This window comes from Macrotis lagotis, chromosome X, assembly GCF_037893015.1.
Source record: "Macrotis lagotis isolate mMagLag1 chromosome X, bilby.v1.9.chrom.fasta, whole genome shotgun sequence".
NCBI classification, from domain to species: domain Eukaryota; kingdom Metazoa; phylum Chordata; class Mammalia; order Peramelemorphia; family Peramelidae; genus Macrotis; species Macrotis lagotis.
In genome coordinates, this window is record NC_133666.1 from 75,423,629 (window position 1) to 75,445,637 (window position 22,009).

Here is a 22,009-nt window from a genome sequence, read left to right on the forward strand (position 1 = left end):
CTCCGACCCCGGGGAGCAGAGCCTTTCTGCTCTTTTCCAGGTTACCTTGAGTAGGAGAACTGCCTCACTGGGTCCCTTTGTGGGTTCTGTCTCTTGAAAGTTTAGTTAGAGTCCTTAGCTGATGAGTTTTATCAGAGAGCTCCTAAGACTCGATCCCTTCTTGTCACCATCTTTGCTCTGCCCCCGATTTGGCATTTCTTTATCTACACTGTATCTCCCTCTGGTTTGCATGTTTTTATAGAAAATGCCCTTTTTTTCCTGTCCATGCACTGTGATCTTCCAAACCATGGGATTCCAAGGCTGAGTCTATCCCAAAGTCAAAAAGGTGAGTCCTGTGGACTTGAGAGTAGAATCCTTGACAGAAGAACTGGAACTTCCTTAACTCATTGGGTTCACCACTCAGTTCAGATGGCCCTTCAAGAATAAATAAGTAAAGCTGAGACCTGTGACCTCATACTCTTAGAAACATTTAGTATTGCCCACAGTTCTCTTCCTGACTCAAATTCCAAGTTGTGGGAAAAAGCTATGCCAATCAAGATCACCTGCAAGTGCCAAGCCTGACCTCCATGTGGAATGCTGGGCTCCCAACTGATAATATCTTTGGTACCCATGACTCGTCCGATCCAGGAGCTTGTTTTGGCTGCAGTCTTTCCAGTTTTCTGGATGCAGTTTTAAAGCCAGTACCTTTGGGTCCCATCAACCAGGAAGAGCAGAGACAGAGTCTAAGATAGGAGTGACATCTCTAGGCTGAGAGCTGGGGCAACTTGGTACCAGTGTGGGGCAGTGGCACCCTACTACAAACTCTACGGGCCTGTCCTACTATTGTCCAGTGTGGCCTTACCTGTATTCTCCAGGTGAGTAACCTTCCAGTCAGAACAGGAAGCCATGACTACCCAAGGGGACAGCTGTGCTTCCCTGTAACTTTCTCCTTAAGACCAGAGCATCTTGTCTTTTGCAGGTCTACCTTAGAGGAAGAGGCAAGGCAGTTGTAAGATTTCACATGGTCCAGATGTAGGTCAAACACTCAGGGCAGGACAGGAGAAAACTTAGAAGGCCTTGAACACATTTTGGTGATTGTCTCTGATGAACTTTTAGGAGCATGGAATACACCTTAATAGGATAAGAGTGTATGATGGATCATATAATTTTTATTCCTTCCTTTTTTCTTCTAAGGATTAAAAATCTTCTGGGTAGCCACCCCAGAGCATCAGCACAAATAGATAAGAAGGAAAGGACTTTGTGGAGGAAGAGTGTGCCACAGGCAGGTGTGGCTACTCTCCAAATTACATTTTCACTATGTCTGTGTCTGGGATACACAAAGATAATGTTGCACAGCTTATTAGCTAGAAGGAAGGTCCCTGTTCATATGTCCTTTCCCTGTATCTTGGAAATAAGGTTTCAACTGAGTAAATGTTTGTAGGCTTGAATGCTTTTCCTGAAGTTGAGAATGGGGTTGTGAATTGGGAATCAAGGATTCTGGCCTAATCCATCCAGAGAAGGATTAGTGGATCCCTCATCACCTCCGACCTAAATCACTGCATTAGCTTGCTGGGGAGTCTGCCTGCCTCAAGTCTCTCCTTGTTCCAGTCCAACCTCCACACGACAGCCAAAGAAATTCCCCTAAAGTGCAAATCATTCCTCCCCCTATGTCCTCTGACCTGGTTACTTCTTCCATTAGTTGGTAGATGATCTTCCTTAGTTGTTACAGCCAAATCCAATTCCCATCTGGTGGCTACTTCTTTGGGAATAAAAGATTTTCAAAATACATTCCTGCCTCTCTACTGGTCCATATGAAAAACCTTTCCTGAGTGGCCTCCACTCTGGCATAGCCTTTCAGAATTTAGTCTGGCTGCAATTCTGGCCACTATTGCAATTAGATTCTGTAACCTTAGACTATTTCCCTGCTTAACAATCTTCTCCACCTGCCATATTAGCCCTTTTAAAGAGCTCCTGTCATGTTGGGCAGCCCTAAGATAAGTTTTACTCTTAGGAATAAGGAGGTGGTTGTTCCTTTGTACTCTGTGTCAGACATTATCAGGGGTACCTATTTAGTTGGGGGCGCCACTGTTTAAGGAGGGCATTGAGAAGTTGAAGAAAATCCAGAGGAAGGCATCCAGGCTGGGGAAGGCCTTGAGTCCAGGCCACAGGAGGGTCCTTTGAATAAAAAGTGTTATTTTTTTTAAGTTTTAAGATTTTATTTATTTTGAGTTTTACAATTTTTCCCCTAATCTTACTCCCTCCCCCACCCACACAGAAGGCAATTTGCCAGTCTTTCCATTGTTTCCATGCTATACATCGATCCAAATTGAATATGATGAGAGAGAAATCAGATCCTTAAGGAAGAAACATAAAGTATAAGAGATAGCAAGATCAGTTTTTTTTTCTAAATTAAAGATAAGAGTTCTTGGTCTTAGTTCAAACTCCAAAATTCTTTCTCTAGATGCAGATGGTATTCTCCATTGCAGACAGCCCCAAATTGTCCCTGGTTGTTGCACTGATGGAATGAGCAAGTCCATCAAGGTTGAACATCACCTCCATGTTGCTGATAGGGTGTATAGTGTTTTTCTGGTTCTGCTCATCTCACTCAGCATCAGTTCATGCAAATCCCTCCTGGTTTCTAATAGAACAATAGTGTTCCATGACATACATATACTACAGTTTGCTAAGCCATTCCCCAATTGAAGGACATTTACTTGATTTCCAATTCCTTGCCACCACAAATAGGGCCGCCAAGAATATTTTTGTACAAGTGATGTTTTTACCCTTTTTCAATCATCTCTTCAGGGTATAGACCCAATATTTGTATTGCTGGATCAAAGGGTATGCTCATTTTTGTTGCCCTTTGGGTGTAGTTCCAAATTGCTCTCTAGAAAGGTTGGATGAGTTCACAGATCCACCAACAGTGTAATAGTGTCCCAGATTTTCCACAACCCTTCCAACAATGATCATTATCCTTTCTGATCATATTAGCCATTCTGAGAGGTATGAGGTGGTACCCCAGAGAAGCTTTAATTTGCATTTTACTAATAAGTAATGATTTAGAGCAATTTTTCATATGATTACAGATTGCGTTGATCTCATCTGTAAATTGCCTTTGCATATCCTTTGACCATTTGTCAATTGGGGAATGGCTTTTTTTTTTTAATATGACTCAGTTCTTTGTATATTTTAGAAATGAGTCCTTTGTCAGAAACAATAGTTGTAAAGATTGTTTCCCAGTTTACTACATTTCTTTTGATCTTGGTCACAGTGGTTTTATCTGTGCAAAAGCTTTTTAATTTAATGTAATCAAAATCATCTAGTTTGTTTTTGGTGATGTTCTCTGTCTCTTCCTTAGTCATAAACTGCTCCCCTGTCCATAGATCTGACAGGTAAACTAGTCCTTGATCTTCTAATTGCTTATATTATTGTTTTTTTTTGTCTAAATGCTGTAACCATTTGGATCTTATTTTAGTAAAGGGTGTTAGGTGTTGGTCTAATCTAAGTTTCTTCCATATTAACTTCCAATTTTCCCAGCAGTTTTTATCAAAGACAGAATTTTTATCCCAATAGCTGGACTCTTTGGGTTTATCAAACAGCAGATTACTATAATCATTTCCTGCTATTGCACCTAGTCTATTCCACTGATCCACTGCTCTGTTTCTTAGCCAATACCAAACAGTTTTGATAACTCATACTTTATAATATAATTTTAGATCAGGTAGGGCTAAGCCACCTTCTTTTGCACTTTTTTCATTAAATTCCTGGAAATTCTTGACTTTTTATTTCTCCATATGAATTTACTTACTTTTTCTAACTCATTAAAGTAATTTTTTGGAATTTTGATTGGTAGGGCACTAAACAGGTAATTTAGTTTTGGTAGAACTGTCATTTTTATTATCTTAGCTCTACCTATCCATGAGCAGTTGATATTTTCCCAGTTATTTAAATCTGATTTAATTTGTGTGAGAAGTGTTTTATAATTATTTTCAAAAAGTTTCTGAGTCTACCTTGGCAAATAGACTTCCAAGTATTTTATATTGTCTGAGGTTACTTTGAATGGGATTTCTCTTTCTAGCTCTTCCTGCTGTATCTTGCTAGACATACATAGAAAAGTTAAGGATTTATGAGGGTTTATTTTATAACCTGCAACTTTGCTAAACTTGCTAATTGTTTCCAGTAGTTTTTTAGATGATTTCTTGGAATTCTCTAGATAGACCATCATATCATCTGGAAAGAGTGAGAGTTTTGTCTCCTCCTTCCCAATTCTAATTCCTCCCATTTCTTTTTCTTCTCTAATTGCTGAAGCTAACATTTCTAATACGATATTGAATAGTAGTGGTGATAATGGGCACCCTTGTTTCACCCCTGATCTTATTGGAAATGCCTCTAGCCTCTCCTCATTGAATATATTGTTTGTTGATGGTTTCAGATAGATACTGCTAATTATTCTAAGGAACAGTCCATTTATTACTATACTCTTTAGTGTTTATAGTAGGAATGGGTGCTGTATTTTGTCAAAAGCTTTTTCAGCATCTATTGATATGATCGTATAATTTCTGATAGGTTTGTTGTTGATATAATTAATTATACTGATAGTTTTCCTAATATTGAACCAACCCTGCATTCCTGGGATGAATCCTACTTGGTCATAATGTATTATCCTGTGATAACTTGTATTATCCAAGTGATAACTTGTTGTAATCGTTTTGCTAAGATTTTATTTAAGATAGAAAAAGTGCTATTAACCTGGAAAAGAGAACAACTGAAAAGTGGCCTTCAAGTACAAAACAGGTTGTCACAGTGGTTGCCTGGAGAAGGGAGAACCAGCAGCATGGGTGGAGGCAAATTTAGGCTTGACTTCAGCAAGAACTGTCTACTAATCAGAGCTGGCCAAGAGTGATGCAGGCTGGCTGCCCCCTGAAGGCCTGGATGGCCTTTTGTCATGTGTATTCCAGTGAGGGATTCCTTTGGGATAGGTGTTGGAATACCTACCCCATGGAAACTGAATTCCCCTCCAATGCCCAGCTTTCATTAGTCTGTGATCTGGCTTCCATCTCCCTTTCCAGCCTCCTTTCACATTACTTCTCTTACAGATTAGCCTGGTACCTAGCATACCAAATACTTACAAAATGTTTCTCTATCTCACACCCTCTGCCTTTCTAATCCCCATGCCTTGGATACACCATCTTCTTAGTTATTTCTCCCAAAATTTCTGAGCTCAGATGGAACACCTATGTGGAATGGCCAAGCAGTTGGAAATACAGAAGAAGAATGGTGGAGAGAAGTTGGAACCTAGAGGTAATCACTGAAGCCAAGGGACTGGGGAGCCCTCCAAAGGAAAGAATATTGAGAAAGAAAATCAAAGGCTGGGGACAATTTTGAGGGATTCCTTCATTACTGGATGGAAAAGAGGAAGGACAATAGTCAAAAGAGATAATCAAAGTAGTAAAAAGGAAAAAAAGAGTACTATCACAGAGGCCAAAGGAGCAGAACATTTTTAGAAGGAAGGGTAAAATAGAGCTACTTCCTTCACCTTCACTAGATTTTGCTAAAAAAAAAAAATTTCTTCTAAGAGAGGCTTCTATGGGAAAAAGTTTTTTTTGGTAAAAGAAGTGTAAAGAACAAAAAGCATCAATGAAACTTACAAAAAGGCTGGATGGCATCATTTCTTTGGGAAAGTCAGAGGATCAGGACGGGGCAAAGGCTGCTTTGTTGATGGCCCTCCCTCCTTCAGTTTCACTGAGTTCAGTTTGGTCATCAAACAAGCAGACACAGGACTGTAGAGATCCTTCCCACTTGTTTCAAAATTCCCGGGCACTGGAGACTCCCCCCAAAAAAAGGGAGAAAAGTAACATGTTTCCTGCCATAAGGGGAACTCATGCCTAACTAATCTACTAAGAGCTTATTAAGAGGTAAAATAAATATGCATGTGAGTAAAGAGGAAGCTGTGGATATAATCTATTTCCAAACACTTTTGATTAAATTAGTACATCAAAGACTGTTACAAAGCAAATTGAGTTACTACAGGATTGAGTCCCCGAAAGAGAGTTGACAGGCCCTGCTTCGGAAAGCTGGGGATTTATGCCCTGAGATGGTCCATCCAATGCTGCAAATTCTGGAAAGGGGGTGGAAACAATATAAAAAGAGACCTTCTTTGGGCCCTGAATTGTTCAAAGGAGTCTTAGTGACCAGCTGGTCTACCTCCCTCATTCTGGAGATCAAGAAAAGAGGCTCAGAGAAGGGGAGAAGCTGAACTGAACCTCCCCCCTCCACAAGAAGGGGCTGGAGCAGATCATCTGAGCTTCTGCAATGGCACTAGCTTCCTTCACCTAGTTCTGGTTATTATCCCTTAAAAAAGGCTATGTTTAATGGAGCCTGAGACATTCCAGGCCAGGGTGACTAAAATAGTCTGGGGAAGTATGGAGGAGGGCAGACTCTTCAGTCTGGAAAGAATAAAGGCTGAGGAGAGGGAGGATGGAAGTTTGGGAAGGTAAGGAGAGGAGCTTCTCTTAAATGTTTACTCTGCTTAAACTCAGTGTTGGTGTTAAGATGATAATGGAAGAGAAGATCACACATCAAAGGGAGCTGGACTTCCAGGAGGAACCTGGTGGGGGAGGATTTGGGGAGACCAGAGAAGGTTAAGAAGAGGACTGGGAGGGAAATAAACTTAAAAGGGGATAGTAAAGATGAGCAAGTACAGATTCACTAAATCCAAGAATCCTAGGCATCCTCTATACTCAGTATGGGTTGTGAGTGCATCTGAGTGTCAGACTGGTGCTTACTAGCTTGGGTTCACAGGTTAAAAAAAAGAGAGGACAAAAGTTTGTAGAGGAAACTGAGGTCACACCCCTCTATGTCTGAATGCTTTCTTCAGATACACTTAGTTTGGGGAGCACCAGATCATGCCACAAGGAATAAACTTGGAGCTATTCTGTAGGAAATGACTTGTTACTGACATGGGAGTCATTTCTGAATCACCCGACTTTGTGCAATCACAACATTGGCTTGTTAAAGTGAAGATCAATATCAAGACCAAAGAAGAAAGGATAAAAATGAGAAGCTATGTATTACAGTTGAGGCAACTCCAACCTAACCTATTTAAACAAAAAGTTGTTGAAAAATAAAATAGAGGAAAAATACATTTAAAAACATATTATCATAGACTATAAACTTTTTCTAAGAAAACTTGACCCATGTCAGTCAAGTGTCATAACTGTTGTTTAAGGGGCTGTGGGAAAACTGGTATAGTAAGTCACACTATTGGGGAAGCTGAGAATTAATTTAAATATTCTGTCCCCAAGTACACCCACTGTTAGGCCTCTACTCATCAGGAACAAAAGGGAAAAAGAAAAGCTAGTTCTAATAGCTCTTTTTGTTGTGGCAAAGAAGTAAACTTAGGAGGTGCTCATCAGTTGTGAAATGATTGTCCAAAGGATGGTGTACAAAAGTAATGGAATACTATTATGTCATTAGTAATGGCAAAAGGGATGGTTTCAGAGAAGCCTGAGGAGACTTAGATGAACTGATGGAGAATGAAGTGAGCAGAACCAGGAGAACAATTTATATACACTAAGAAGACCATCATCAAGATAGACAACTTTGAAAGATTTAAGCACTCTGGGCAACTCTATGACCAATTGCAATTCCAGAAAAACTGGAACCTTCTTACCTACCTCCTGACAAGAGGTCATAGACTTAGGCTACAGACTGAGACATATAGTACATTTTTGGACTTGACCAATAGGTGACTTTGTTTTCCTTGAGTATGCATATTTGTTACAATGGTTTGGTTGTTCTTTGTTTTTTTTTTTTTTTTGGAAGTGGAGGGGCCAGTAGCAATAGGATTATTGAAAAATGATGTGTTTCTGTGAGGGAACTGGCGATGGGAGTGGGTGGGAGGGGGTTGCTGCTGCAGTGAGTACAGTACTGGATCTGGAGTCAAGATATGACTTCAAAATCCAAATCCTGACACTAGCTTGATCCTGGGCAGGTCCATTAATCTCTGTCTACCTCAGTTTCCTCTTCTATAAAAGGAGAACCATGTTGTCGGAAGCATCTTTGTAAAACACAGCACAGTGCACATTAATGCTTATGTCCTTTCCTTCCTACCCATATCTGCCAGGGTGATTGTTTTTTCAGAAACATAGATTTGACCACATCAACTATCCCCCTGCCCCGCAGTGAGCTCTAGTGTTTCCCTTTTCTTGGCATTCAAAGCTCTTCATGATCTAGTGCTTTGGTATATTTCTAACTTTCTTCTACTAGACTCTTCTCCTCTCTCTCTATGATCCATTGACATTGAACTGCTTGTGGTTCCTTGGCCATAATGCTTCATTTTCCATTTTTGAGCCTATGGTTATAGTGCTCTGCCCTCTCACCTTCCTGCCCCTCGCAGTTTCCCTGATTTCATTCAAGACAGTTCATGTCCCATGTTCTGCAGAAGTCATTCCCAGGCCCACTTTCTTTTCAGGAACCATTCATCTAGTCTGTATATAGCTTACATATTCCTCCATGTCATGTGTTGTCTCTCCTATCAGAATATATCTTCTTAAGGAGAGAGTCTGATTTTTGCCTTTCTCTGCATCTGTAGCACCTAGCACAGTACCTAGCACAGGATAAAGGTTTGGTAACTGCTTGGTGATGGACTGAGTGGAGAGGTGCAGTTTCATGGATGGGTCTCTGCTCTACTTTCCATATGAAAATCTGAATTTTATTTGGTGTTTCAAGATGAGAAAATTTTTTAAAATCAAGCGCCTCATTGAGGAGGACAAAAGAACATAGAAACTAAAAATTCTGGTATCCAAGGGAAAACCCAAGCCAGAATACAATATGGGGGTAAAATCTTGTGCAAGATAACTGGGGCAAATTATAGGTAGGTAGAATTATCTTATAAAACAACACAAAGTTTATAGAAAGACTTAGTGAGAGTGCTTAAAGCCAGACCACCCTGAAGGTATTTAAGGATGTACCAGGGGAGCACTGGTGAGAAATGTTAAGATCTGCCAAGATTTTTAGAATAAACTCTATTCCATCGATGACAAGGGAACCATCACATTTGGACTCAAAACTCAACCTCTGATTTATTATTACATAGCATTGAAGAAAACAAATATGAGGGGCGGCTAGGTGGTGCAGTGGATAAAGCACCAGCCCTGGAGCCAGGAGTACCTGAGTTCAAATCCGGCCTCAGACACTTCATAATTACCTAGCTGTGTGGCCTTGGGCAAGCCACTTAACCCCACTGCTTTGCAAAAACCTAAAAAAACAAAAAATAATCTCCGCCAAACAAAAAACAACAAATAACAAATATGAGGAAAGCAACTGCCTGATAAGATCCATATTGGAGAAGACACAGTTTTGAGGATTTTGAGGGATGGATTCACATGGTATCTGGAAAATGGTGGGATGCCAAATTCTTAGAAAATCTCCTGGGTATAATTTTTACCCAAATTAGGTAACAAAAATAGGACTATTGAATGTGAATAAGAATACTGGCAAACATGCTTATGTTCTTTAGCACCCATCAAAGCCATTCTTGGAGGAGATTTGAGAGAACAAGCAGACTTTCCCAAGTGATAAGCATCCAGTAGATATACGAGTTAATAACAATGGTACAGTCAGAAACTATAAAGGACTTCAGAAAAGAGACAGATTCATGGATGGAAGCTCTATAATGAGTTCTGAGGGGGAAAGAAGAATGTTTGGTTTCATTCTTGCCTTTTGAGGTTGTCCTTGTCAGGGACAATCAAACCCTTAGCAATGTGTCCCTGAATGTTCCAGTTAAGTAGAATACTAGATTGGCTTTGTATTTTTAGTGCCTGTTTGTCATTGACTTTGTTAAGGGGTGGATTGAGCATGGGTCTAACCCATTGTAGCAGTCCAGAGGGCTTCTTCTCTAATCATTTGTTTGTGCCTCTGCTTATCATGTAGCATTGGTGTATATCTCTGCCTTTGTTTACAATTCAGTGTCCTAAAATGATCTTTTGTAAAGCCTAGTATTTGGTGAACAAGTCCAAATTTACTGTCTTTATGCTTTTATAAATTTTAATCATATATTCCCTTAAGTATGATATGGTAAAGGGATGGAGTCAAAGGGCGATGGGGGAAGTACTGGGAGGAAGAGAAAGGAGATGAAGAAAAAGCTGAGAGATTACACATGAGTCAAGAAAAGCTTTTTTCAATGGAGTGGAAAGGGGGAAGGCAAGGGGGAATGAGTGAGCCTTCATTCTCATTAGAAATGGCTCAGGGAGGAAATAACATACACACTTAATAGGGTGAGGAAATCTATCTTACCCTAGAGAAAAATGAGAGGAAAGGGAGGGGACAAGGGGGAATGGGAGGAGGGAAGGAGGGAATAGGTGATAGAAGAGAGGGAAGATCCAGGGAGAGGGTACTCAGTTTTGGACAGGGCCAGGATAAAAGGAGAGAGAGAGAATAGATTAAGTGAGAGTGGGGAGGAATAGAGTGGAGGTACAGTTAGTAATAGCAACTGTGGGAAAATATTGAAGTAACTTCTCTGGTGGAGTTATGATAAAGAAAGCAACCCACCCCAGAGACAGAGCCATTGGAATCTGAACACAGACTGAAGTACATTTTTTTTCTTTCTCTCTCTATTCTTGAGGTTTCTCATCTTCTTGAGGGGGAGGGGGTTTATGTTTATTCTTATGTTTACTCTTATAACATTCAATTTACATCAGTGTATGGCATGGAAACAATGTAGAGACTGTCAGATAGCCTTCTGTGTGTGGGGGGGAATTGTAGAATTCAGAGCCTTGCAAAAAATGATGGGTATATATTACTATTGTATATAATTGGAAAACAAATAAAATGTTAAAAAAAAAAAAGACCTTATCTTTTCAAGCTGAAAACATTTCAAAGCCCCCTGTCATCTGGAAGTTCACCTTTGTATCCCCTTGATCATGGTATGTCCTTTGGAGTATATTTATTTCTTTTTCATGTAGCCTAGTGTTTGAGAAGCCTTTTCTTCCTCTTGTGTCTCCTTGATAAAGTGGGAGTTTCTGAGTCCCTGTTGTCCCACTGACAAGACTTTCCTTCCTATATTAATTAAAATTTTTTCCTTCCTTCCTTGCTTCCTTCCTTCCTTCATTCCTTTCTTCCTACCATCCATCCATCCACCCATCCTTCTTTCCTTCTTCCTTTCCTTCCCTCCCCTTCTTTTCTTTCCAAGCAATTGGGGTTAAGTGACTTGCCCAGGGTCACATGGCTAGTAAGTATCAAGCATCTAGGGCAGTATTTGAATTCAGGTCCTCCTGACTGTAAGGACTGGTGCTCTCTCCATTGAGCCACCTAGTTGCCCTGCTAATTCATGAACTTGAGCTAATTCATGAAACCTTGGTCCTGGTTTCTAAAGGGGAAGAAGGTTCTATTCTGTACAGAATTAGGGAATGCTATAGGCAGAGCTCTGTCTGACAGAGTTGTAAAGAGGGCCTCCTCACAGACACAGACTTAAGTACCCGGAGAAAGGCTTGTGCATCCATGGGACTTACCAGGAGTGGTATACTGGTGGCACATGGCAACACAGACCAATAGAGGGGAGATAATAATAACCTAAGTTTGAAGGATTGTGTAGAACCCTAGAGAAGGTGACAACCCATGAAAGAAGAAAATGATGACTTGAACTCTGGGGCACATTAAGCTTTCGAGTCCCTTTCACTGCAGTCCTGGTCATGCGAGCTCATCTTCAGATGTGCCCATTTCCCCATCTTAATTGCAGGTGACACACCCATACTGCCTCCTCCTGAAGCCTCAGCTCTACTCCACCCCAAAGCCACTCCGATACATTTTGCTCAACCCTCCTCCCATTCCTCCCATGCCCTCTGGAACACTTTCCATTTTCAGACTCCCTTTCATCCTCCAACACTTCTCTCATGTCTCCCTTTTGCCAGAAATCTCATCCCTTACTTATAATGGTTTTCACTGGAAGTAACTCCTTCCCCTCTCTCTGATCCACAAGATCCTTTTTGCACCTGAAAATGCCTTCTAGGGCATTCCTCTACCCTGCTCCTTAAATAAAATAATGTATGTCAAATGCTTTGAAAATCTTAAAGCCTAGAATAAGGTCAATTATTCTTATTTCTTAATGACCTCTCGTTTTGAGGTCTATGCACCCCATTCAAACTAATCTCCTCAACCAGAGTTTTTTCCCAGCTAAGCTATCTCAGAGATTAGCACCCCAGTCTTCCCCTCCTAATCCTCCCTATCATCATCCCCAGGGACTTAATTATTCATTTTAATGAGTCCTTTAACAGCCTCCAAATAGGATTCCTCAAGCGTCCCTACTTCAGCCTCAAGCCAGCTGATTTCACAGGAAGAAATCAACTACATCTCCTAACCTTCTCCAGATGTCCCATTGTGGGAGACTCCAATCCTGGAGCAGGAACAGAGAAATGTCCAGGAATGGTGGGAAGTTAGGGGCAAGGGATGTCAGGCTTTAGAACTCTATTTCTTGGATTTACATTACTTCTAAAAATTGGAACTTTTTGATCTCCTATTTTTTTTCCAGAGTGTTCCCTGGTTATTCCTCATGCAAGTTTGGAGCCATCCATTTCCTTCCTCCTCTCCACCTGCTGGCTTCTCTGGCTTCCTTCAAGTCTTGGTTAAAGCCCAGTCTTAGACAAGGAGCCTTTCTCACTGTCACTTCTTTCTGAGATCACCCTCAATTTATCTTGGGGAGTTCTCACTTGAATAAGGTTAGTTGTTAGCATGTTGTCTCACTTGTTAGACTGGATGATCCTTGGAGGCAGGGATCTAGGGACTTTGTTTTTTGCCTTGCTTTCTATCTGTCCAATACATAGTCCCTGCTGAGTCTCACTTTCCCTCCTTTCTCACTCATGATTTGGCTTCATTGACTTTTACACTAACCTGTCTACTATTTGAATGCTTCCTAACCTCAGGTAATCCTCATTATCTGATTTCTCTGCTCCTCTTCCTGGACTGTTGGGGCTCCCAAGAACAAGCCATGAACTCTAATTTATTTTACCCACTCCAAACTTATGGTGCCTGATCTCACTGCTTCTCCAGTCCTGCTCTGTACTTAGCAGTTTCCCATCTCATTCCCCATAACTGTTCCCGACCCCTTTTTTTCAACCTTCAACTCCATCCTTTACCCCTATTCTTCCCTAGTGAAGATAACCTAACCTTCAATGAGAAAAGTCTGACAGGAATTTCTTCATTTCCTGTCATTTCTTCTTCAAATGACATCATTTGCTATTCATTTCCTCCTTCGGTCTAATTCTGAGGATGTGATGTGATATTTCAATATCTCATTCAAGGGAATCTTTCTGCTTGAACCTTGAATTTCCTTACCTTTTGCCTCCTCTAGGACGTTGACCACCTTCTGTTTTATGTATTTTTCATCTCTTCCTCAGTACTGGTTCCTTCCTAGCTGGCTTTAGATATGCATAGGTCTCCCCAATCTTTAAAAAAACCCTAACTTCCATATGTCCTGTGCCATCCAGCTACCACCTCTTTTCTCCCCCTTGACTGACAAATCAAAACGAAAAAGGGCAAGGCATTGTTAGATTCATAATCTGGGCATAGATTTACCATAACTCCTTTAACTCTACTATAATGAGTCTTAGATGAGTGTGGATGGAAAATTTTAATCTCTGCATTCCATCCCTAGTCTTTAATCCTCAACTCTTTTCTATCTCTGCCGCTTTGACTAGTCTTGATGCCCCTCTGCCACTGCATACTCAAATCTTTCTTGGCTTCTAAGAGCATATACTCAGTTTTGATTTTTCTTGACTCCCAGTGCTTTCTCCATCTCTTTCACATCCTCTTCCTGACCCATTAAGATGGATATTTCTCCAGCCTTTGTCCTAGGTCTTCCTTTCTCTGCATTCTTTCCATTGATAATCTCAATCATTTCCATAGTGATGCAAATGATTCCCAAATCTTCACCTCCAGTTTTGCCGGCTCTCTCACTCCTGCTGCTCCAACAACCTAAAGAGTCTCTCTAGCTGGCTAGATTTTTCACTGCCATCTCAGATTCTCCTAATCCCAAACTCATTCCTGTTGTAAAGGGAGTGAGCTGTTGGTTGCCTAGAAAAGGTTAAGGGGAAAAGGAAACTTGGCGGCGGGGAGATGTGAAATAGGGATTTCTTGCTAAGGGAGGAAGAGAAAAGGAGTTCCTCGGTTGTAGGAGCTAATAGATTTCCCCAGCTGCTGATGCCTGTTACCTTGCTCTATCCTTACCCATTATTAAAAACCTGATTTAAATGCTACTTCCTGTGTGAAGGTTTTCCTGAAGTCTTCTTCCCCAGATTTTAAATAGTTTGATCAGCATGGATGGTTTACTAATGTATTTATTGTGCATAATTGAATATTCTGGTTAGCTGTGTATGTCTTATGTCCCCAGCAGACACTAGAGTCTCCTAGCTCCTAGACCCATTGCAGCTTCTGGAGGGTCTAGCACTGGGCTCTCTATGGACATTGGTTCTGAAACTTGAATGGCTCACTTTCTGTCTCCTGTTGTAAAGCAGAAACTGGCTGCTAGCTCATCTTTTGGTCATCAGTAGCTAGAAAAGGCATTTGCAAGCAGAACAGATAATATTTGTTGAACTGGACTGAAATGATCTTTGGGTTTGGAGAAGAATATTGGGACTGGATTGGTGGAGAGAATGTGACCAGGGAGGATTCCAATTGAGGCAGAAGCCAACAGTAAGAATTTTGTATTCTTCCAGGGTATTGGTGAGGAAGCACCGAGGGATGGAGATGGTCAGAGGCAGGGGGAAAGGCTACTGCCTTTTCAAGGCTGGGAAACTTGAATGCCGGGACAAGAAATTAAAATGGAATCTGTTCCTGAGAGAACATTCTGATGGCCTTGGGTAGAAAGGGTAGAACAAGACAAACCAGAGAGCTCTTCAGACAGAATCTCCTAGATGGAAAGATAGAAGGGGGAATGGAGAGAACCGTGGGAGTCTAAGGAGATTTGGGAAGTCAGAGATAAATTCCGTGTTGAGAATGTTGAGGTATGGGGAGGGGAGGCTTGGCCAGCTGAGGGGGGCATGACCAGCAGGGTAGAACCCTACAGTTGGACTCCGGGAACTTGGGGTCCAAGCTGGCCTTAAGTCAAGTGTAGGCGAATTAATTACCAGTCTGTGAAGTGAGAGAAAATAGGGCCCCTGATTCCCATATCTTTGGAGTCTTGAATTCCCTGGAATTATGTGTGACCTTGTGGGAGGGGGAACAGAGCACATTGCTTTTCTTTGCCCCTAGGCAGCTTTCTGTATCTTGGAATTCCAAGGCTTGGGATCTGTTTGGGGGGAAGAGCCTTGTATCCCAGATGCATGGTCAAATCAAGGTGGAAGGCTGTGTGTGTGGGGGGGGGGGGCTGGGCGCTAAGAGAACTGAGGCTCCAAAATGAACTCAAAGTCCTTGGCCTCGAGGGGTTTCCATTTTCCTGGAGAATAAATACGCTTTGGATCAGATTAAGAAATACCAGAGAAGTAGTGTGAACTGTTGAAAGAGCCTGGGGACTGAAGCCTGGCTGCAGAGGGACTAGTTGGGTGGGCCCTGGGGGCCAGGCCCTGCTTCCTCTCCTCCCTCTGGAGGCCAGCCTCCAGGGCTCCCCAAGTCCCCCAGTCCCTGGGGACGGACCCCAGCTCCCAGATCCCCACCTGGTCTGGCTGCCCCTCCCCCCCAAGGCCCCAGCTGGCCGGAGGAGGCATGTGAAGGCAGGTGTGCCTTGGGCCCCCACACCCTGGCTTCTTCCTAGTGTCCGTGGGGGGATGCCGCCCTTTGTCCTTTCCGAAGTGGCTGCAGGGCAGGCCCAAGTTCTTAGGGGCGGGGGAGGGGGGAGAAAGTCAGCTCCAAAGAGTCCCTGGCAGTGTCCTCGCTGCCCTAGCCCTCCTCCTCAGACCCTTCTCGCCTGGAGGAGGCCAAGCCCGTACTCCTGGTCCCGGGGTCCTCAAGACTGGTTGGGGAGAGGGTTGGGGACCTGGGGGGGGGGGCGATCAGGAGGCGGGACTCGCCCAAGGGCGTGGACAGAGACTGAGTCCAGCCGGCCTTGGGGGGATTCGAACTCTGGGCCGGTAGATCCAAATCCTGTGCGTGTGTCTGTGCGTGCGGGTGGGAGGGGGAGGCACTGCGCCTTGGGGGCTAGGCGCCGGGGAGGGCCGGCGGCCGGGGGCGGGGGTCGCGGCTCGGTCCTGCGGAGGGTCCGGCCGGGACCCGGGGCCCCCGTGGGGCGCAGGGGCAGCCCGCAGGCCCAGCAGCCCCGGCCGCCTCCCGGGCCCCGCCGAGCAGACGGTGACGAAACGGCGGAAGATGGAGCGCCGCGGCCGCCGCGCGCCCCCCGCCCCCGGACCCCACGCGCGCCCCCCGCGCGCTCCCCGGCGGCCCAGCCGCGGCCAGTGGTCAGCTGCCTGCGCCGGCGGCCCCAACCCCCTCGGCTCTTCAAGAACGCAGCAGGTTGGGCCGGCCCGGGGGCTGGGGTTGGGCCGGCCGGGGCTGGGGGAGGGGGATCCCATGACGCGGCCGGCCCCGCCCCCCGGCCCTATATAAAGGGGGACTTGGCGGGCTCTGACCCCAAGCAGCCGGGCCGAGCCAGGGAGCAGCATCCTCCGGAGACGAGCACCGAAGGACTTGACGCCGGAGGCACAGGGTACCCGCAGCCGAGCCGAGGCCAGCCGAGGAGCCAGTGAGTGAGCCGGCTTCGGCCGGCCCCCCCACCTTCCCGGCTCCCCTCCTTTCCCTCCCCCCTTCGGAAAGGGCTAGGCGCCGGGATGGGGTGGGATGCCCTGCCCAGCCTGCTGCCCAGGCTTCCCCTGCAGCCCTGGCACACATCTGCCGGACCACGACCTGTTGCTGCCCGGCTCGAACCCCTCCTCCCTTTGCTCTCCCTTACCGTGGCTAACTAGCACTGCCTTCCCCCTGCTTGGAAGGCTAGTGGCGAGCCCCACTTCCTCCCCCACTCCCTGCCCTCCCCAGGGAGGCTGATCCGGGGGCTGGGGACCCCTCACGTCCAGCTCGGGTGGCCCCTGCCCCAGGGACGATGGGGAGGACAGAAGCTGTTTTCCTTCACTTCTTGGCTTTGCCACCTTCCCTTCCCCTGCCCCCCAGTTTGGGGCCACGCCCATTGGACCCTGTAGGGTGTGGGGAGGGGCTGGGAGTTTATCATCTTGCCCTCGAGGTAGGAGAGACCCTTGAAGGCTAGGGTGTTGGCCTCTGCTGCTCCAGTCTGCTGCGCTGTAGGTGAGAGAGGGAGGGATGAGGGAGGGAACCAGAGGAGGACCCTAAAGCCTGGCAGTGCTGAGAGGGCAGCTAGCTCCCTACACCCTCCCCCAGGTTAGGAAGGAGGAGGCCCAGGTCCCCCTGGGGAGTCTAGAGCCAGAGAACAATCAAGTTTTTATGGGTTGAAGAGAGGAGGGAAGGACCAGGAAGAGAAAAGAGTAGAGGGTGGGGAAGGGACTGGAAGGGACACGGAGGGAGGGGAAGAGATGGAGAGGGAGGGGGAAGAGTCCAGATTCTCTAGGCTTTGAGCCTCCAATGCTGACGGAGTGGGGGCAGGGTGTGTTAAGGCCACCTTGCCTTCACTGGAGGGGTGGAGAGTTCTCTTCCACTCAGGTGACCCATCTGTTGCCTTCTTTAATGTTATCTCTGCAAGAGAGTTCCTTGGGGGAGGGCCCCTGCCAGCCTCTCAGTGGTCCTCCTCCCTCTTCTCTTCTTTTTTCCCAGACCCCAAGGACCTGCAGAGGAAGATGTTGGGCCAAGCCCTGAAAAGCTTCGTGCGGAAGATCTCTAGGAGAAGGACCCTGGAGCCAGGCATAGGGGAGAGCCGATTCGCTCGCTGCCTGAACACCTTGGATCTAGTGGCTCTAGGTGTGGGCAGCACCTTAGGTGCAGGTGTCTATGTGTTAGCCGGGGAAGTGTCTAAGGACAAAGCTGGCCCAGCCATCGTGATCTGCTTCCTGGTGGCCGCCCTGGCCTCTGTGCTGGCCGGCCTCTGTTATGCTGAGTTTGGAGCCCGAGTTCCCCGAACCGGCTCAGCTTACCTTTACAGTTATGTCACTGTGGGGGAGCTCTGGGCCTTCACCACCGGCTGGAACCTCATCCTTTCCTGTGTCATTGGTGAGTTTGCAGAGCTTGCCCAGATGAAGGGAGTCAGAGAAATGAGGGGCAGGAGAAACCTTATCGAGCCAAGGTCCAGATGATTGATAGAAAGCTGTGAGGGAGCAGTAATGCCCCACAAACAAGAGAGGGAACAGAGGGAGGAAAGGGTTAATCTCCTGCTTCTACACCAATCCCTCCTGTCCCTTTTTCCCCTCAGGTACGGCCAGTGTGGCTAGGGCCTGGAGTTCTGCCTTTGACAATCTGATTGGGAACCACATTTCCTTGACCCTCCGGAATAGTATCTCTCTGCATGTACCACGGGTCTTAGCAGAATACCCAGATTTCTTTGCTCTCGCCTTGGTGCTGCTACTCACTGGTAAGAGAGAGGGTGCAGGAAATAGGGGGCGGTGGGCATAGAAGAGATCTGCAAAAAAAAAGAAGGGGACTGCTCCGGGGGTCTCCCGAGGACAGGTCTGAAGACTGAGCTGATTTGAAATTTCTCTCCCAGGGCTGCTGGCACTAGGAGCCAGTGAATCAGCAATGGTGACCAAGCTGTTTACAGGTGTGAATCTGCTGGTTCTGGCCTTTATCATTATTACTGGTTTCATCAAGGGTGATGTCCACAACTGGCAACTCACACAGGAAGACTATCAAAAGGCTAGCTCTGAAACTAAAGGCAATCACAGGTGAAGTGCATGGAGAACCTTGGGTTAAGGTGGGCCTCTTAGGTGGCGGTGGGTAACCTTGCAGAGACCTGCCAACTTCAGACCCTCAGTGGCTGATAGATCACCCCTCTGAACCTCAGAGTTGTTTCACAAATACATCCGATGAGATAATGGTGATGAACCTCTGCTTCTTAACCACATAAATGTTACCCATTATTGTTAATATTACTGTTATTACTATTACTACTACTACTACTACTACTACTACTACTACTACTATTACTACTACTAGGGTTTTCTCAGTCACTCTTTGGCACAAGCTTTAAGACACAAGACTGCAAGATTTTGGTTTGAGCTTAAGAATCAGAATGATCCATCAACCAACAGATTAGGCTGAGGTCCCAGAACTGACTGAGATGACTGAGCAATGGAGGGAGCCTCCTTCTTTGCCCTGACTCGTTTACCCATCACCCTTCACCCTTTTTCCATTTCAGCATCGGATATTTAGGCTCTGGAGGCTTTGTGCCATTCGGTATAGATGGGATCCTCCGTGGGGCAGCAACCTGTTTCTATGCATTTGTTGGTTTTGACTGCATTGCCACTACTGGTAACGTGCCATTCCCTACCATCTAGAGCCTGGGAAGGGTTTGTACTTAAGTTGGAGGGAGTAGGAGGAGCTGGGAGGGTCTTAACAATTCTCAATTAAACTTCTCTCTGGACTGGGGGAAGGGCAACTTCTCTCTAACCCTAGAACTTCTGATCTCTCAGGAGAGGAGGCCCGTGATCCTCAACGATCCATCCCTGTGGGCATTGTAGTCTCCCTGTTGGTCTGCTTTGTGGCCTATTTTGGTGTCTCTGCTGCGCTGACTCTGATGATGCCATACTACCTGTTGCTCCCTGAGAGCCCATTACCAGAGGCCTTTCACTATGTGGGATGGGCCCCTGCCCGATACCTTGTGGCTATTGGCTCCCTTTGTGCCCTCTCCACCAGGTCAGTGTGAAATGGCTCCTTGAGCCATGGGAATAAAATTCAGCTAGCCATTGGCTGAGAAGGAGAGACAGAGAGACCCTGACCCTGGAGAGACTTGGGAGGGGATAGCCAGTCCTTCCTTTACCCATGATGGATGTGTTCTCCCCATTCTCATATTTTCCTCAGCCTTCTGGGCGCCATGTTCCCGATGCCCCGAGTGATCTACGCAATGGCAGAGGATGGCCTTCTGTTCCGGTGTTTTTCACGAGTCCATTCCCGAACACACACTCCACTTGTGGCCACCGTAGTTTCGGGAGTCATTGCAGGTGAAAATCCCTTCTTCCCCTCTTCCCCTTCCCTCCTTCTGAGTCTGCCTCACCTATCCTCTTGATGCAGACACCTTCCAACCCCACAGCTGGGGAGGTATGCTAATGCTTCATGGCTCCCTTTCCCTCCTTTTCTCCACTCCTAGCCCTGATGGCGTTTCTTTGTGAGCTCACTGATCTTGTGGACCTCATGTCGATTGGGACACTGCTTGCCTACTCGTTGGTGGCCGTTTGTGTCCTCATTCTCAGGTGGGCCCCACCCCCATTTTGGGTTCTTGTTCTCTCATCCTGACCTGCCAGCAGGAAATCACATGTTCTTCCAAACACTGTTACAGCCCCAAACCAAGATTTTGCTAGGTGGGGATTGAGAGAGGATGACTTTGGAAGTGGGTAGGTGGCAGAGGGAAGTCCAAATACTGGGAAAGGGGGAGGAAAGAAGAAGAGAGAGGGGTTAGTGCTAGTTCTCAGACTTCTTTCTACCTTCAGGTACCAGCCAGATGAACTAATACAGCCAAAGGTGGAACAGGCTGTGGAGATGCAGTGGCCACAGGAAGACAAAGTGGAACAAGAGTCTGAGAATGAGAGCCTAAGCTTTCGGAGCCTACTCTGCCCATCCCACGCTATGCCCAGCCGGCTCTCTGGCCAGATTGTCTATACAGCTGTCTCCATTCTTGGTGAGCAATAAAGTGGGGACCAGGGGAGAGGTGAGGGGATGCTTTGGGCCTGAGATGTTCCCTGATTCAGTCGGATTGCTTCTTCCCATCTCATCCTGTAGCTGTGGTGATGACAGTCCTGTGTGTGGTGCTGGCCCACTGGTCAGAGCAGCTACGGGCTGGGAAGGCCACCTGGGTATCAGCGAGTGCCGTGCTCCTGCTGATAGTCATTGTGGCCACTGTAATCATTTGGCAGCAACCCCAGAACCCGACTCATCTCCATTTTAAGGTAAGAGACTGAAAAGAGCCCTAAACTCCTCAGGGATCCCCAGCCACAGTGTGCCTATGCTGGCCAGCATTCCTTTTAAGCCATCTTGCATTGAAGCTTTTAGCAAAATTTGCTTTTCTTTTTTTCCCTGGCACCCTCAGGAGTCATGGTAGCACTTGACCTGGGTACATCTAGGCCTCTTATTCTGCTCTCCTTTCAGGTGCCTGCACTGCCTTTCCTCCCAGTGATCAGCATCTTTGTGAATGTTTATCTCATGATGCAGATGAAGACTGGCACCTGGGCCCGATTTGGGGTCTGGATGTTGCTTGGTAAGTATCTGTCTGTGGAGGGGGAGGGAAGGGGTTGCCTTTGGTAGCTCTGCCTTTGGAAGAGCTGACCTCCAAGCTTTCTTCATCTTCCTCTTAGGCCTCTTGGGTTCTTGTGGAAAGAATGGTTCTTATCTCATCTCACGTTCACCTTTTCCCTCCATCAGGGTTTACCATCTACTTCACCTATGGGATCTGGCACAGCCTGGAGGGTCAGAATAACCCAGTGCCTTCCCCTAGGATCCCATCCAAAACTTCTGAAGTCAGCAGCCCTAGCGAGCCTTCTGACTGATTCCGCCAGGCTGGAGATGCTGTCAGCACAACACTGGAGATTGCCTCTGTCTGCGTTCCTCATGGGTCATAGGGGAATTAGGCTGCTTTGGGGCCAAGTGGGTCATGAGACCTGGGGATGTCTCTTGTTGGGTCCCAGGAATGATGGGGGTGGGGGGGAGTTCTTATACAGAGCTGTATTTATTGTGATTGAAGGATTGACCTTTTGCTGTTTCTTGTCTGGCCTTTTTTAACTGTCTGTCTACCTTGTGAGCTTTTTGAATTAAACAGAGGAAAATAAGCAAGAACTGTGTATCCCTGTCTTGCAGTTCTTCCCCTCCCCTGTCTTCCTACCTCTCCAGTTGCCTGGTGCCTGGACCACAGCTCTCCCCAAACCAGAGGGAATCAGCTGTCCAGAGATGTGGGCAACTTGGTGTGGGGGTTCTAGGTGTCCTAAGACCAAGGGAAAAATAC

At 45.9% G+C, this 22,009-nt stretch overlaps 1 protein-coding gene across 1 annotated transcript; it reads left to right on the forward strand.

Annotated features, from left to right (window-relative positions):
• Positions 1-16,522: 16,522 nt before the first annotated feature.
• Positions 16,523-21,843, forward strand: SLC7A3 (solute carrier family 7 member 3). Its single transcript, XM_074202724.1, has 12 exons — positions 16,523-16,645; positions 17,683-18,075; positions 18,275-18,433; positions 18,566-18,743; positions 19,217-19,329; positions 19,491-19,713; positions 19,879-20,018; positions 20,165-20,267; positions 20,505-20,692; positions 20,794-20,960; positions 21,160-21,268; positions 21,433-21,843. The coding sequence occupies exons 2-12, from the start codon at positions 17,706-17,708 to the stop codon at positions 21,555-21,557; spliced, it is 1,875 nt and encodes a 624-aa protein (XP_074058825.1). The 5' UTR covers positions 16,523-16,645; positions 17,683-17,705; the 3' UTR covers positions 21,558-21,843.
• The last annotated feature ends 166 nt before the right edge of the window (positions 21,844-22,009 follow it).

What these genes read in the sequence shown, in the direction of transcription:
- SLC7A3 (XM_074202724.1), top strand. Translation starts at nt 17,706, where the DNA reads ATGTTGGGCCAAGCCCTGAAAAGCTTCGTGCGGAAGATCTCTAGGAGA. An exon ending in TGACTGCATTGCCACTACTG is followed by an intron (nt 19,330 to 19,490) that starts GTAACGTGCCAT and finishes CTGATCTCTCAG; the next exon opens with GAGAGGAGGCCCGTGATCCT. An exon ending in AGTTTCGGGAGTCATTGCAG is followed by an intron (nt 20,019 to 20,164) that starts GTGAAAATCCCT and finishes CTCCACTCCTAG; the next exon opens with CCCTGATGGCGTTTCTTTGT.